The sequence below is a fragment of the Spinacia oleracea genome, chromosome 1 (genome assembly GCF_020520425.1).
Source record: "Spinacia oleracea cultivar Varoflay chromosome 1, BTI_SOV_V1, whole genome shotgun sequence".
Lineage (NCBI taxonomy): Eukaryota > Viridiplantae > Streptophyta > Magnoliopsida > Caryophyllales > Amaranthaceae > Spinacia > Spinacia oleracea.
Genome location: NC_079487.1, coordinates 101664598 through 101680669, shown reverse-complemented (window position 1 = coordinate 101680669; position 16072 = coordinate 101664598). Strand labels below are relative to the sequence as shown.

The following is a 16072-nucleotide window of genomic DNA, read 5'->3' as shown; positions in this document are numbered from 1 at the left end:
TGATAAAAGTGAAAACATTATAAATAAACGTAATTTACCTTGTTTAAACAAAAAAATTGAGGAATCTCGATGCAATTAATTAATCGTTAAAACGCGTGAAAAATACAAAACGTAAAAACCAAAAAGAGACGGAGGGAGTACTAGACATTTAGAAAGATTTGGTCTTACTTATAACTCATTTATTGATGATTTGTTAGAGCGAAAAAACCTACTACCTCCGTTTCATAAAGTTTTTACGCTTTGAAAAATGTGCCCAAAAATTAAAACTTTGACCGTAAATTTTCACTATTATATCTATAAAAAATTATCATGAGATATCTGTTAGATTCATCTCAAAATGCATTTTATAAATATCAAAATTTTATAATTTTTTGCCATACAGAATTGGATATATTAACGGTCAAACATTGCACCGGAGTCCGTGCAAATAGTAAGTGTAAAGATCTTTTTAAAACGGAGGTAGTAGTAATTTAGCCACTAATTAAGTCAGTGGCGGTCCTGGGTGGCACTAGGTAAGCGACGAAATATGTCCCTTAAATTTCAGATATATGGTTTAATTACTATGTTAACTTTAAACAAAAACAAAGTAATTAAAGTGTTATTGTGTAGTCCAACTCCTAAGTCCTAACAAGGGTCTTATTTTAGTTCCACTGCGGCTGATCTTATAATTTTGTGAGTTGAGTTGTATTAATATATTATTTATAAATGCTGGTTCATCAACACGTCTCTCAACTCTCCTACTTGTCAGAATAAAAAGATGGCGAGGATACTCCGATACTGGACTATCACTCTTCTATTACATTACGAAAAAGTTCATTCTCGTCATGATCGATCACGTCTTACAGTAATTCCCGGAAAACCAGACAGAAAAAAACACGCCTTTAACCTAACAGGTCCGTACTTTAAATTAGTCTAATGAGTAATGAAGTTGGGCATACGAAAAAGGTTTAATTAATAATTAGCCAAATTAAATGAAATTTTAATAGTCCTAAAACTGCGTGTAAGTAGTTCAATTCAACATACATTTTGGCAAATGGCAAATGGCAAATGACGACATTCTATGCACATCTTTGCCTTTTGTGGTCACTTCTTTTGAATAGTTTTCGGTTACCACTTTCGCATCATTTCATGATTTCATCTCCTATACGAAGTATTAATTTTATGCCATTTTTCTCTCCTTTTCTGTTTATCCCTTTCCTTTTTCGGCAGAAGCTAAATTAGCAACATAATAATATTACTAGCATTTCGATGGATTTGTAACTAGTTAGGTTATTGTCAAAGCCTTAACGATAATATCTAACTTTATAATTGAATCTCGAAAATGATTTTAGTACACCAAAATTGATTTTGACGCATATACATCTATTTGAGAAAGAAGATTTTGGTCTGTGGATTGACTGGATTCTATCATATGTTTCCTCAAAACTCAATAAGCGGCGATTATGTTATAGGGTTCTACATACAAAACTATGAGCACATATTTTTATAAACTAACTTTTTTTTAGGGATATTTTTAATCAATTACTCAATATATTGATCATTGACTATATACGTTTGAGTGTACGAGACAAAACTAAATAAAACATATTATGTATATATATTGTAAACATAGTACATCATTTCTTCGTCGAATATTTTTTTTATTTTTTATTTTTAAATAGGTATAAAGAAAGACGCTACTGAACCAACACATATCACATGTTAATCAGTCCAGCTATATATACAGGTTATTGCTTGAGTCACTCTCAAATATTTCGCAATTGATGGGCCTCGACCCTTTGACCTCCAAATCACAAGGTGAGTTCTTCACCAACTTATATTTAGTGTAATTTATGTTAATAACGTGACAAATAAATTCGGACGATAAAGAAAAAAAGCGCCAATACAGCTAGAATGGAGTAGCAAAAAAAAAAGGCCAAGTATCAAAAGTAACAACATTTTACTCCCCATAGTAATCACCAAAAAAATGTCGACATTTTTGAAGATACTCACTCTTTCACCTTTCTAATTTCCCCTTTTTTTCCATCAAACATAAAGAAATCCTTTTTAATTTCCCTTCTTTTTCCTTTTCTTAGTTCTCTCATCAACCATCCATTGTTGTTACATGAATGTCATTCTTTCCTTCAACCCCACCATTCCAACTCCTATAAAACCCCAATCCTTATATATTTCCTCCCAAAATCTATCCTAACCCAAACATATATTTTTATTAAACCCTTATTTATTTTCTCACCATCTTCCTTAAAAAAAAAAAACATGTCAAAAACACCATTATTATTATACTCCTATGTTGTGCTATGTGTGTTGCTACTCTTACCCGCCACCGTAAAATCGGAGTGTACTTGTGAACCCGACGACATGACCCGGGATAGCAAGTCCATAACCCTAAAGTATAAGGTTGGTGCCATTGGAGCTATACTTGGAGCGGGTGCATTCGGGGTCGGGCTTCCCCTTTTAGGCAAACGGGTATCCGTTTTACGACCCGAAAATGATATCTTCTTCATGATAAAGGCTTTTGCAGCAGGAGTAATCCTCGCAACTGGGTTTATTCACATACTTCCAGAAGCTTTCGAGGGGTTGACGTCACCTTGTATAGGGGAAACACCATGGCAGAAGTTTCCATTTGCGGCGTTTGTCGCGATGGTGGCGTCGATTGGGAGTCTTATGGTGGATTCATTGGCTACCGGGCATTATAGAAGGGTTCATTTTGGTGATGAAAATGATAATGTTAATGGTAAAGTGGTGGATGAAGAGAGAAACAATGATGAAAATGTTGGTCACGTGCATGTTCATACTCATGCTACTCATGGTCATTCTCATGGTCATGGTGGTGGTGGTTCTTTGGTGGGTGAAGGTGAACAATTAGGGGAACAATTGACTAAACTTCAACTTATTAGGCATCGTGTTACTGCTCAGGTAAATTTATTTGCTTTAATAAAGTCCTGTAATCTTCATCTGATATGGTTTGATTTTTCTAATTTTTAGTCTGATTTGATTTTGGATGATCTGAATGTTTTATTTGAGTGTTTTTTTTGCCTTTTCTGGTATAATCTAACGGTAAGCGATAGGAGGAAGTGAAGAGAACAAAGCCTAAATTATAATTTTAGGGGTAAATCAGTAATTGTACATACTTTTTGCTTCATTTTGTTTCTTTCTAAATTAGATGGAACCATATTTCTATAGCTAGCATTTTGTAGGAAACGACTACAATGATAAATGAGAAAATAGGGTAATCTAAAGAACGATAAATTCTTACCAAAAAAAATAGAAATAAAGAACGACAAATTTAAGTATCTCATGCCAAACTTTAAAGTGTCACTAAAAAGTTAGAAAATTAATGGTGAACTTTGACATTTAGGTCAATTTTTTTAGAGGTATTCAACTTTAGATTGTTTATTTTTAGAATTTAACTTTAGATTGTTTATTCTATTGATTTTTTTTTTCAATTAATGTAGTTTGGTTTAGAATCTAAATATCACGTTTCAACTCCATTATACACATGGTATCTTTAAAAGAGAATAAAGTTTAACATTTCGTACCAATTTTAAATCACGGAATTTTAATAACTTTTGTATTCAGTGGACTACAAATCTTAGTATCTCACACCTTCTTTAAAAGAGTTCAAAAGGTTAACCCGAAACGGATGCTATATTCTCCGAAACTCCTTTTTCGTTTTCTTACTTGCCAACTTAAAAAGCACTAGCAATGTCATACCAAAACTAGTTATGTTGCAACTTTCATGTTTCTAAATTTTAACAACTTTGAATCACATGCTTAAGAAAAACAATCATGTAAACTCTAAAATTGTGTTATCTAATATTGGAATGATATTATTCAGGTATTGGAGTTGGGAATTGTGGTCCATTCAGTGATCATAGGAATAACATTGGGCACATCTCAAAGGCTAGACACCATAAAACCTCTCATGGTTGCATTAAGCTTCCATCAATTCTTCGAAGGCATGGGTCTTGGTGGCTGCATCACTCAGGTAAACACTCTTTTTCTCAACGATAAACTGATACGAGCTTGTTCTGTATCACAATCGGTTTTCATTTTTTGGTTTTATAATTATAAAAAAGTCACATGATTTTGATTAAATCATGAACCAACAAACATGTGATTTTGAAAACTCGCAACAAAAACAACTGAAAACCGAAACCTTTGTTTCTATAGGCGAAATTCAAGTCAAGAGCAATGGCAACAATGGCACTATTTTTCTCACTTACAACACCAATTGGGATATCCATTGGCATCGCAATCGCCGGTGTTTACGACGAAAATAGTCCTCGGTCGCTGATAATACAAGGGATATTTGAGGCGGCCGCGGCAGGGATACTGATATATATGGCACTTGTTGATCTATTAGCAGCAGATTTCATGAATCCAAGGATGCAAGCTAACACTAGGATTCAACTTGGTTCACATCTTTCTTTACTTTTAGGGGCTGGTTGTATGTCTGTTTTGGCTAAATGGGCGTGACATTTATTTCCACTTTTTTAATTAACTTTGTTAGTAAATAATTAGTTTAAATTTATCAAATTCTTAATGTAACATAAATGAGAATGGACAACATCATCGCTCCTAAGGGGCTGAGGCACCTTTTGTGAAGACCACAATCACTAATTTTAATCATTTGAAATTAATTTCAAAGCATAGATTATATTTTTTTTTCGTTGTTGTTTTTGTTTTTTGTTTTTGTGATAGACATAGAATATTAAAGTTACATATAGAAATTGAAATAACTACACTATACTTAGTGCATTGATAAGCTTGTGGGGTGTTTGCTTATGAGAGGTTTGGAGAAAAAAGAGTTTTTTGAGGTAAATTAGAGATCTGGCCATTAAGAAAAAACACTAATGAGAGTGTGGTTAAGAGAGGTTTGAAGAGAGCTTTACGATGAAAAAACTAATTTTTAAAAAGTTAAACATATGACTTTTTTGCACTAGAGGTTTGAACTTTGAAGTAATGGGTGTAAAATGACAAAATTGTCTTAATATTGTCTAAAATTACAACCCTACCAACCTACCACTTTATGTCAATATCCTTCATGATCATTTTATACATTAAACTGCTAACAACTAACATCGAATTCACCAAACACTTTACACAAAGAACTAGCTAATACAAATAGTTAACAACTACTCCCTCCGTCTCTTTTTGTTTTTTACGTTTGGTATTTTTCACGCGTTTTAACGATTAATTAATTTGCATCGAGATTCCTTATTTTTTTTTTATTCAAACAAGATAAATTATGTTTATTTATAATGTTTTCACTTTTATTAAAATTCTGATATTGGAAAATGAGAAAATTTCAATGTCCCAATGAAAAAGTGTGAGAGATGAAATGACCCAATGAATTTAATTGGTTAAAATAATAATTGGACACAAATTTTGATAGAATACTAAGTCATTTATGTGATAATATAAAAGGGAATGTAAAGAACATTTTGAAATACCCAAAAAGGAAAACGTAAAGAACAAAAAGAGACGGAGGGAGTAGTTAAACCAACGAACAACCAATAACTAACTTTAAATGCCAAACAGAACCTATATCTTAACCAAGGTCTTGGATTTAAGACTTGAGAATCTACCAAATTAGTCGGAAACCAATAGGCTTTGATTCACCAAGTGCTGATTCGGCCTGATTCTGGCTCAAATCGAAATTAGTCGGAAACCAATAGGCTTTGATTCACCAAGTGCATTTGCGTAAAGAAAATAAATTTATTGAAAATAGAATTTGGTTATTTCACATATTTCATACCAGAAATGAATTTTCCCGTGATCTCACTTCAGCCATTCACAATTTCTCATTCATCTGCTTGACATCGATTCAAGGAGATTCAATCTTTCTTGGTTACTAGAATTGACAAAAGAAATCGGATTGTTGTATTCCCTGTAAAAGGGGAAAAAAACATTAGATTGTCGTTATATATATCTATTGAAGTATATTACTTCTTTTTTTTCACTTATTTCAGATAAAAAAAGTTCAAACAAGTTAAGATAGGTTCAATCATTAAATTAAATTCTAACATCTAACAATTTCTTTAAAATTGTTGTAAATCGTAACAACAAATTCTAAACAGAAAATAAGTTGGAAAAGGTTGTGAAAAATAAACATAAAAAATAAACTAAAATATAGTAATTCGTCGTAGTTTGAAAAAAAAAAGTTTGAAGGTTCAGGTTAATGTTTGAAATGATACAAAAAATAGAAATGTAGTCTATTATGGAGAGATTGGTAATTACTCCCATGATAATTTCGTATGTAGAGAGCCTGATTAGTTTTGTTTCTTTTTGGGTTTTTTTTTTCTGTACTTTTCCTGAATGTCAAAAATAAAAAAGATGATAATTTCGTATGAATATCTCTCTAGTGATCACTCGTTCGACTTGACATAAAGGAATAATAGAAATGTGGCGTATTATTAGGAAAGATTGACTTGTAATAATTTCGTACGAATATATATCTAGTGATTACTTGTTCGAATTGGCATAAAGGAATAATATATTAGTTTTAGTTCATGAACATATCAAAATATAGTGGATTTAGCCCTTTAGAATATATTTTTGGTTATAGCTTTGAGTAGAAGGTAAATGGACAAAAATGGGGAATATTCATAGGCCATGGTTTAATGTTTCTGCCAAACTTTCCTAACCTTCCAATCTTATTGTTTTAGTATTATGTTCAAAACTGCAAATGATTATTATTCCCCTCTATTTTTATCTCTTTTTTGACTTCAAAAAATATTAAATTACAACGTTTAGTCAGCATCTCTATAAAAGCTAGGGTTCAACAAGTCTTAAACGCTAGAACCACTAAAAACTAATTGTCCCTTTGATATATTCCTTCCGTCCCATATTAAAGCTCTATTCTGTTCACCTTATTTCCACTTATTTTAGAAAAGATTAGTTCAAATAATTTTAGGAAAAAAGGGGTTGGACAAAAACAATTTATAATTAAAATAAGCCTTGACAAGTTCTAATAAGTTTAGATAAGCTCCTAAAAGTTAAGATAAGTTCAACAAAATAAGTTTTTTTTTTTTATCGCAAAAAAAAAAAAAATTATATTCAGCAAACATAAATTCAGATAAGTTAGTTTCAATCACATTCAGTTGAACCAAATGCCACATCTCAAACGGCTAAACCATATCAAAAACCGATCTCTGTCGCCATATAGGCAACTAATGTTAAAGATTTGAGATTTTTTTTTGCCAGAATTGCCACTACCATCCCATCGCTACTGAGTTGTGATATGTTTCCCAAAATAGTGGTAGCGAGTTTACGGCACATGCATTGCACATTCACCTTTCATCAATTGATCATTGATCATTGATCATTGATGTGAGTGAGCGACTGTTCTAAACCTCAAACTAACTCTACTACCTATGCCAATAACAGCCTTGACCATTGCTGTCTGGTCTAATCTTAAAGGTTTATTGGTGCAAGCTAGCTAGGACACTTACTGCCATATGTTTTGATTTGGAAGTCTAAGTCTAAAAGCCTGTGTTTTTTATCAAGATTTGATGTATGTGACTGTGTTTGACTGATTTAGACATCATAATCCTAATTTATATTTGATTAGTTGGGCATTAAACTAGCCCGGGCTGAGGCAAGACAAGGCACGGCACAACACAAAACAGGTTTGCCCCAGATGGCATTCTGCATGACGGGTTGTTGCTGATGCCTGGAATGGAACTTTCGGCCTGTTCGGTAGCCGGTAATAAATGATAGGAATGGAAATAAATCTAAGTGTTATTGACAAGAAAATAACATCATGATGTCCACGGTAATGAAATGTTGTCTCAAACTTGGTGTTTTTCTTCATAAATTTGCATTCCCGCCTAATACCACTTCCGAAATAGTAATGGAATTTTATAAAGAAAAAGAGATACTTTTGAGTGAACTAGAATTACCATGGGAATGGATATTGATTTTCCTTACAAATTTACATACAAATTCGTTCCCATTGACATCATTTATGGTCGGCTACCAAACGGGTCTTTTAAGCAACAGCCAAAGCACAGTCAGTGTATGAAAAACACAATCTAGCATGAATGGGTTATGCTGCCTGGTCCGGTCCATGAACTTGGCATCATGGCACAAGACAAGCGCGCCAAACGTGGCTAAGTCGCTCTTATGTAGGCAGATCCCACTAAGTAATCTGCTATTATCTACCATGAATGGCCAGCATGTATCCTAGTAGCTGACACAAATACTAGCACAGTGCAACAACTACTCCAAGCCTCCAAAAGATAGAAAGATTATGAAATTAAGTAATCCAAATTGATGCAACTATTCCCTAACCCTTAAAGGGATGGGAAGGTTGTTGCACCCCCAAAAAAAAAAGGTTATTCTTGGAAGGATTTACACCCCCAAAAGACTAATCCTCCACCATTATTGTTACCCTTTCTAGTTCTGTAGGCACTTTAGTTGATTATTAAATATTGGTATTATTTATAGAACCAAACAGCTCATAGCTTTTCAAAACCCTTCAATAAATAAATGAAAACTTAAGAGATGAGATTCTCACCTTTCAAATATCGGTTCTTTTGGCTTCAGTCTGAAGAATCCACTCAAAGTGTTTTGTTCAGCATCTGATCTTTCGCGGTTTCGGCATTCCATTAGCATGTTTTGACCATAACCTTTCTATTTCTGACAAAGGTAGCATTTTGTACATAATTCCTGAATCTTTTCCAAATCAAATCTACAGCGTGAGGAAACCCCGATTTTACCTTCAACTCTTCCACTTCTACATAGCGCTTCTGAATAGGTTCTGGGATGACAGAAAATATTGCACAAAAAATCAATAATATATCATAAGATAAACATTAATAGCTTTTAGAAAAATTCACTGAAGAAAGAAACCATGGATCACACATTCACACTGTTCTCAAAAACACATTGCTGATTCAATAACATATGTGAGGTAGAAAGGATATCGTAAGCTACTGCTATGTTCATAGTTCATGGTGAAAGACGCGTAAATGAGCTGAAGAACTAACAATTTAGGAAAACTGAGAAAGCATTCTGAAGAAATTAGTTTCTGATAGAACCAAATCGTAGCAAGGAAAAAACAACTAACAAGTAAATCAAGTGTATTTGCAGCTCATATTAAAAAGAAACCATAAAATGATTATGACAGCAAGTTTGCAGTTTTAAATACTGTGAAACCACGCACCTTGAGTGTATTTGCAAAATGAAAGAATGTGACAGTACATGTTTTGGTGCTGCCTATTTCTATTCATGAAAGGGGTGATTTAGACTTGAAAATTATCCTTAGAAAGTCTCTTTTTCATTCATAATACAATTAATTTCAGCCTTTGGGGAAACATTCAGAAAATACAGAACTCTTGAAAGAAAGATGAGTTCTTGATACATTTTTGAAGTCAACAAGCTTAATAGAAAATAACAGAGGAAAACACTCAGTCATACTCTTGCAAATCACTACTCTCTCAAAATCAGATTTTGGGGCTGGGTATCACACAAAAAGCAAAGATCCAAATCAGACTGATTATTGCTAAAAGTAGTACAGACAGTTAATCGGAAATGATCAGAGGTTATAGGCTAATAACGCCAAAACCCACCTTATTTCCACAAGAAGCTACTCCTAATCGTGTATAACAATCCTATCTTGAAGCAATTATTCATCTGAGAGTCACTCGTTTCCATTTTATTTCAAGTTCACTGCATGAGATCAGCTCACACGAGCAGAGACCTCCTCTTTCTATTCCTTTCTCTTCTATTACTGCTAGCAATCAATCATAATAGAGTAATGAATTGTAACTCAAAGAAGACTGAGGCAATGCTTCATGATCTTATTCCTACAGCGCAAACAAAAGAAAGCTTTGGAGCTCAAGCACAAAGAAAGAAAAGCACACCGCCCTTCAGCTGATTACAACAGAAGTCTAGAGATAAGCTCAAAACAAAGACAAACTTATTTAAACTGACTACTAGAGGTGGTAAACCAGCATATTAACTAACAACATTAACCAACCATCCCATTAACCAATGATGCTAGGCATAACCTTGTTCAATAATCCCACAAAATCAAATCAAACATTTAATCCGCCACCCAAGTGGAAGCATACCCAAAGTAAAGTGTATACCAAAGTGGAAGCATACCCAAGCAAAAGAGGTTCTGGAACTGTTCTGTAACTATACCCCCTAAATGTGTATTGAATCGACAAAGGCCTTTGTGTGACATTCTTGAGGACAAAATTCACCACAATCTTCCACTTTCTTACATGGACTCGCTCAGTGTGATTGAGCAGTTGTTGAGTGCCATTTTTTCCTGTTCCAGATTCTCCAGCTGATCTTACCACAAAGTTCAGGTTGAAACACAGGAGTGGCATGAGTCATGCTTCCACTGGTTGAATAACTGCATCTCCAATTACCGACCATACACAATCATAGGAAACACCGAAACAGTGCCTAGATATTACACTGAGAAATTGATCAAGCTTCTGATTAGTGAGATCATGATCTACAGACGAAAGGAACAGGAAACAAGTTGATCGTAATCTTGGCATCAAGCCCCCATCTTCCAACGGGACAACCATCTTCTACTTCATGGAAAGGAGGCGGAAGAGGTATTAAGAGCCATTTTACTGATAATTGCTGAAAATAGTACAGACAGTTAATAGGAAATGATCAGAGGTTATAGGCTAATAACGCCAAAACCAACCTTATTTCCACAAAGAAGCTACCTCCTAATCATGTATGAAAATCCTATCTTACTCGGTTACTCCTACAGCGCAATGAAAAGAAAGCCTTGGAGCTCAAGCACAAGAAAAGAGAAGCACGCACGCCCTTCAGCTGATTATAACAAAAGTCCAGAGATAAGCTCAAAACAAAGACAGACTTATTTAAACTAACTACTTGAAGTAGTAAATCAGCATATTAAGTAACAACACAAACCAACCAGCCATTAACTAATGATGCTTTCAATAATCCCACAAAATCAAATCAAACATTTAATCTGCCACCCAAGTGGAAGCATACCCAAGAGAAAAGAGGTTCACCACAATCTTCACTTTCTTACATGGACTTGCTCAGTGGCATTGAGCAGTTGTTGAGTGCCATTTTTTCCTGTTCCAGATTCTCCATCTGATCTTACCACAAAGTTCAGGTTGAAACACAGAAGTGGCATGAGTCATGCTTCCACTAGTTGAATAACTGAAGCTCCAATTACCGACCATACACAATCAAAGGAAACACCAAAACAGTGTCTAGCTATTACACTGAGAAACTGATCAAGCTTCTGATTAGTGAGATCATCAACTACGGACGAAAGGAACAGGAAATAAGTTGATCGTAATCTTGGCATCAAGCCTCCATCTTCCAAGGTGCCACATTGCCCACATTTCCCTTTAATTTCTTTTCTCTCATAAGTTTTCTAGTAAGGAAACAAAGGAAAACTAATTTACAATGGTGTTTTCCATTGAAAATGTTTTCCAAACAAATGGAGCCTTACTTTTTCAGTGTGCAGCCCAAATTCTTCTGTGTGTAGCCTTAGCCTAGTTTATTAACATTTGCTCCAGTAAAGAAATCAGTATTTCGCACTTCCACTAACAACGAAGCATTAAGCTGGAGCTCCTGCTTCCACATCATGTTCCCTCATTTTTCCACTTTCAAATAACGCAACTATATTTTTTGGTAAGCAAGTAATCCATTTCATTAAAACAAAGTCAACAATTACACCATTGACTCATACGACATCAACTCAAAGACACTTGAAAGAGAGAAAACCTTCTAGGAAGGCTCCTCGATCTCCACCTAGGCCTTCAACTGTCACTTACATTATCCTCCTACATACTAAGCCATAACTAACTCTGTTGGAGTAGGAATTGAAGCATTCCAGAATGAGTTATCGTAGCTCTCCTATTGTGATAAACTGCAGCAGTGAAAGTGACCAAGCAAACCATCATTTTATTCCTGGTAATTTTTCTGCTCCATTTCTTCCAAGCTGTGTGCACAGAATCAATCTCTGTGCGCCAGATTTCAACATAGTTGCTGATAGCAAAGGCACATCTAAAGAAGAGGTGATGTGTATTTTATAGACTGATGTGACACAGAAGACAATAAGAGCTGTCTGCAGAAAATACCAGCCTCTTTGAAGTCTCACTCTTGTTTTCAACCTATCCAGAGCCACCAGCCAAGCAATAAAAGAGTGCTTTGTTACATTCATTGATTCTGAACCCACCTGTGCCACTGCACCTTTTTGAGACTCGCCTTTCAACCATTTATACCCTGCAGCAATTTTGTAAGGTTTGTGGTTTAGGCCCCCATTGATTTGCAGTGAAACCTTCCTTCAAACTATCTTTAACCTTGCACCCACTTCACCCACAGCATATCTGCCTTTGTGCTACTTGCCAACATATTTCCCTACTGCGGCCATATTCCAAGCACCAGAATCCCTAATTCAAAGACCACCACAATGTACTGCCCTTCCCACAAAATCAGTATCCTTTTTCACCTGCCTGCTCACCAATTTAGAACTCTCTGATCTATGCCTCGATTTTGATTCTTTCCTAAAAATAACGGTCTCCCCAAAACCAATGAATAACTGCAGCCTACTCTTCTCGTCCATTTAAAGAAGAGTCAACCTCTGATCAAACTGGGCATCACTGTCACTATGTTAGCAAGACCTTCCCCTTAAGAATTTTGGATTATCCCCTGGTTAAGAGTAATGAACTAATGATAGCAGAGAGAATTTACGTGAACAAGATCCTCTCATTTAACATATGTCAGTACACCAGTACAGGAGAGTTTGAACCAACAAAAATCTATCTTCATGCTCATAAACTGACTAATTTATATGCTCATAAACATATATGTTACACCAGTACAAGGGACCTGAACCAACAAAATTCTATCTCTAATCTCTATGCTCATAAACAAACTAATTTTTTAATAACTGGAAGAAGAAAAAAGAACAAAATTAATAAGCGTAAGATTTTAATGAGAAATAGGTACATACAGGTCAAGATGACTTCCCTCCAAGAAGAGGCCTAGGTGGGGATAAAGATCGCATTTCAGGTGCAGAACTGGGGAATAATATATTCAACTTGTGCATGAGAATGTCAGCTCGGGATGGAATCTCGTTTAATAAGAACTTTTGAACTATAGGTTTCTTAAACCATTCCAAGACAGAATCACCTGGAGCTCTCAGAACAACTTTACTAACCTCGAATGGGGAATCTACTGAGCTTAACATCTGGGCAATCACGATTTTTAGTGTTGGTCCAGTAACGAGTTTGATCCTTCGGGGTACAACGCCATAGTAAAGCATGCGCTTTCTAAATCTGTGAAGCGTGTGCACGACGGCAATCAGGGCAGCTCCAACTGATAAGTTTCTGACATCAAGGGACCAGGCAATATGCTGGTCAAAGACAATTGCCTTTGGGAAAAGCTTGTTCTCATAGGAGACCTTCCATACACAACGTGCACGATTTATCTGTCCCATCAGAACAAGATAATTGAGGAGTACATTAACAAAATACCTAGCAGCCCCTTCTTCCAATTCATAATCAATTCCTTGGAAAAATTCCCGAACAAATAGTAAAACTGGTTGTTTCCTTTGTTCTGGGCCAGTGAAGAGGCCACACATGAAGCCATGTGCCTTTTGCTTTGTAGCACTTAGAATGGACATTAAATGCTTCTCACTCTGCTCATCCTGACATCTGACAAGATGAGCTAGAATTGATGTGTACAGTATCAGATCAACTTTTGCAGCTGAGTTCACGTATGTTTCGAGAAGAGGTTTTGCAGAATCATACAATCCATTTTTCATGCACGACTCAAAAAGCTGTCTGATGATAAAATTATTAGTCCTTATTCCAGATGAACTCATGAACCTAAGCCATCTCAAAGCAAGACCTACAGACCCATCTTTAATATAGACCATGAGAACATCACTAGCACTAACATCTGCAGGATATCCCATGGATTTCATTTCAAGCAAAATTTTAGCAGCCACATCCACCAGCTTCTTACTGGCTACAAGGGTCAAAAGTGCTGTATAAGTACTGAGTGTTGGTCTTAAACCTGCATTTGTCATTGAGTTATACAACTTCATGGCAGGATCCACTTGTCCAGAGGCAGCATGCATTTCCAACAGACAAGAGTAGGTAGAAGGTGTAGGCAGGAACCCTGCTCTCTCCATATCCTGGAAAACAGACATTGCAATCTCAAGCTTTCCTGATTTCGCATGAGATTCAACAACCATCGTGTAAAGTCCGTAGTTTGGCCTGAAACCAGCGTTTTTCATTTCATCCCATACGCGAAGAGCTGCTTCTAATTTCCCAGCCTTGACATAAGACTCTATTAGAGAAACAAACATAGTGGCTGATGGCCTATATCCAAAGCCCTGCATTTCCATATACAACTTCATTGACATATCCAGCCTCCCCGCCTTCCCCATCAAATCAACAAACGAAGCAAATATAGAAAAGCTAGGACGAAACTTCCTCTCCTTCATTTCTTGGAAAAGCTTAAGAGCAGCATCAAGACGACCAGATCGTGCCAAGCTAGGTATCATCAACTCATAGGTTGAATTATCTAATGAACATCCACTTGCTTCCATACCCTCATACACCTCAACAGCCTTATAAGGCAACCCCTTGTTCAGAAACAAAGTTATCAAATTATTATAGGTTTGTGTCTCAATCTTACAACCAGATTCCTGAATCTTCTTAAAACAACAATATGACACCTCTAATTTCTCTGCCTTAGCTAGATATTGAATAACTCGATTATATGCACTAAAAGAAGAACTACCATTATCAACAGAATCACGAATCATCTCATCAAACAATGTCTGTATCCTATCAAAATCTCTACTTTTATTCAATCCATCTAACAACAATAAGTAACATTCGTCATTGGGAACATACCATTGTTGTCTCTTTGACCATTGGAACAAGCTCGCCGACATTTCGCCATCGTTGATGATCTTCATTGCTTGAATTACCTGCGTCATGTTAGGTACAAATTGAAGTTTGTCCAATTGGGTTTCCATCTCAGGCCCCCATTTCCACCTCTTCACTATCTCCACAAGTTTTGCTACTGCTGAAGCATTCATAAATGGCTTCTTAACCCCACCTGACATTACATGATCATCAACACCCGGTTCGACGGAGCGAACGCCTTTACCGGCATAAATAACACTACCCTTCTCATCTAAATACTCTATCTCCTCAGTCCACTCACCCGAATTCGGCTTCCCGGAGCAGAAACTTCGCACAAATTTAGGGGTTTTGTGATTACGATCAATCAAACTGGATAAAAGATATATTGCCATTGGTCTGAACAATGTTTGATTCTTATTTTCAACAATTTCGCCTGAAATGCGGTGATGCGCATAAAATGGTGCTGCAGAAGTGGGATTTTTGCGGTGGAGAGTGAGGTTTCTCCGGCATAAAACTCTGCAGCGAATCATGGACTTGTAATTGAGAAAGGGGGAAAGATTTTGTGTAAGGACTTGCAAATTCGGAGATTTGATTTTTTTTTTTTTTGACAGATTGTTGAAGTTCTTGCTTGCACCGGAAAAGCTAAAACCCTAAACCCTACCGGTAGCTTTTTTGTACAAAAAATATTTGCTTTTTCTTTTTATTTATTGCCTTATGAAAATCTTATTGTTATACTCCCTCCGTCCCGGAATACTTGACCTGTTTTCCTTATCGGGTCGTCCCTTAATACTTGACCTGTTTCTAAAAATGGAAATATTCTAACAATATTATATTATTTCTCACTCCACCCCTATTAACCCACCTACCCCCTACTCCATACAAAAAATAATTAAAAATTCAACCCCTATTCTCCCCCAACTCCACCCCTTTACACATGTCCCACTAACTACATTAAAATAATACCCCACTATCAACTACTACCTATTAAATTAAATAAGTCAATTCAAGTCCCTTAAACTCTGTGCCGGTCAAACCGGGTCGAGTATTCCGGGACGGAGGGAGTATACGAGTACCACTTTACGATTTTCTCAATTTAGAATTATAATATACTCCCTCCGTCCCGGAATACTTGACCTGTTTTCCTTATCGGGCCGTCCCTTAATACTTGA

At 35.8% G+C, this 16072-nt stretch overlaps 2 protein-coding genes across 6 annotated transcripts; one reads left to right on the top strand and one right to left on the bottom strand.

The window, feature by feature from the left end:
* Positions 1 to 1987: 1987 nt before the first annotated feature.
* Positions 1988 to 4668, top strand: LOC110803275 (zinc transporter 1). Its single transcript, XM_022008772.2, has 3 exons — positions 1988 to 2916; positions 3839 to 3988; positions 4174 to 4668. The coding sequence occupies exons 1-3, from the start codon at positions 2257 to 2259 to the stop codon at positions 4477 to 4479; spliced, it is 1116 nt and encodes a 371-aa protein (XP_021864464.1). The 5' UTR covers positions 1988 to 2256; the 3' UTR covers positions 4480 to 4668.
* Positions 4669 to 5701: 1033 nt separating this feature from the next.
* LOC110803264 (pentatricopeptide repeat-containing protein At1g79490, mitochondrial) lies at positions 5702 to 15591 on the bottom strand. 5 transcript variants are annotated; one of them, XM_056837741.1, is made up of 5 exons: positions 12974 to 15591; positions 10679 to 10809; positions 10117 to 10556; positions 8525 to 8767; positions 5702 to 5893 (listed from the first exon to the last, which is right to left on the bottom strand). In XM_056837741.1, exon 1 carries the CDS (start codon positions 15431 to 15433, stop codon positions 12977 to 12979), a length of 2457 nt encoding a protein of 818 aa, XP_056693719.1. In that variant the 5' UTR covers positions 15434 to 15591; the 3' UTR covers positions 5702 to 5893; positions 8525 to 8767; positions 10117 to 10556; positions 10679 to 10809; positions 12974 to 12976. The 5 variants fall into 5 exon arrangements, with proteins under 5 accessions (XP_056693719.1, XP_056693718.1, XP_056693716.1 ...); XM_056837740.1 differs by having other exon boundaries at positions 10117 to 10611; positions 10732 to 10809; XM_056837738.1 differs by lacking the exon at positions 10679 to 10809 and having other exon boundaries at positions 10117 to 10611.
* Positions 15592 to 16072: the final 481 nt, after the last annotated feature.

Coding starts and splice junctions, on each gene's coding strand:
- LOC110803275 (XM_022008772.2), top strand. CDS start 2,257: ATGTCAAAAACACCATTATTATTATACTCCTATGTTGTGCTATGTGTG. Junction 2,917..3,838: donor GGCATCGTGTTACTGCTCAG/GTAAATTTATTT, acceptor GATATTATTCAG/GTATTGGAGTTGGGAATTGT. Junction 3,989..4,173: donor TTGGTGGCTGCATCACTCAG/GTAAACACTCTT, acceptor TTGTTTCTATAG/GCGAAATTCAAGTCAAGAGC.
- LOC110803264 (XM_056837741.1), bottom strand. CDS start 15,433: ATGATTCGCTGCAGAGTTTTATGCCGGAGAAACCTCACTCTCCACCGC.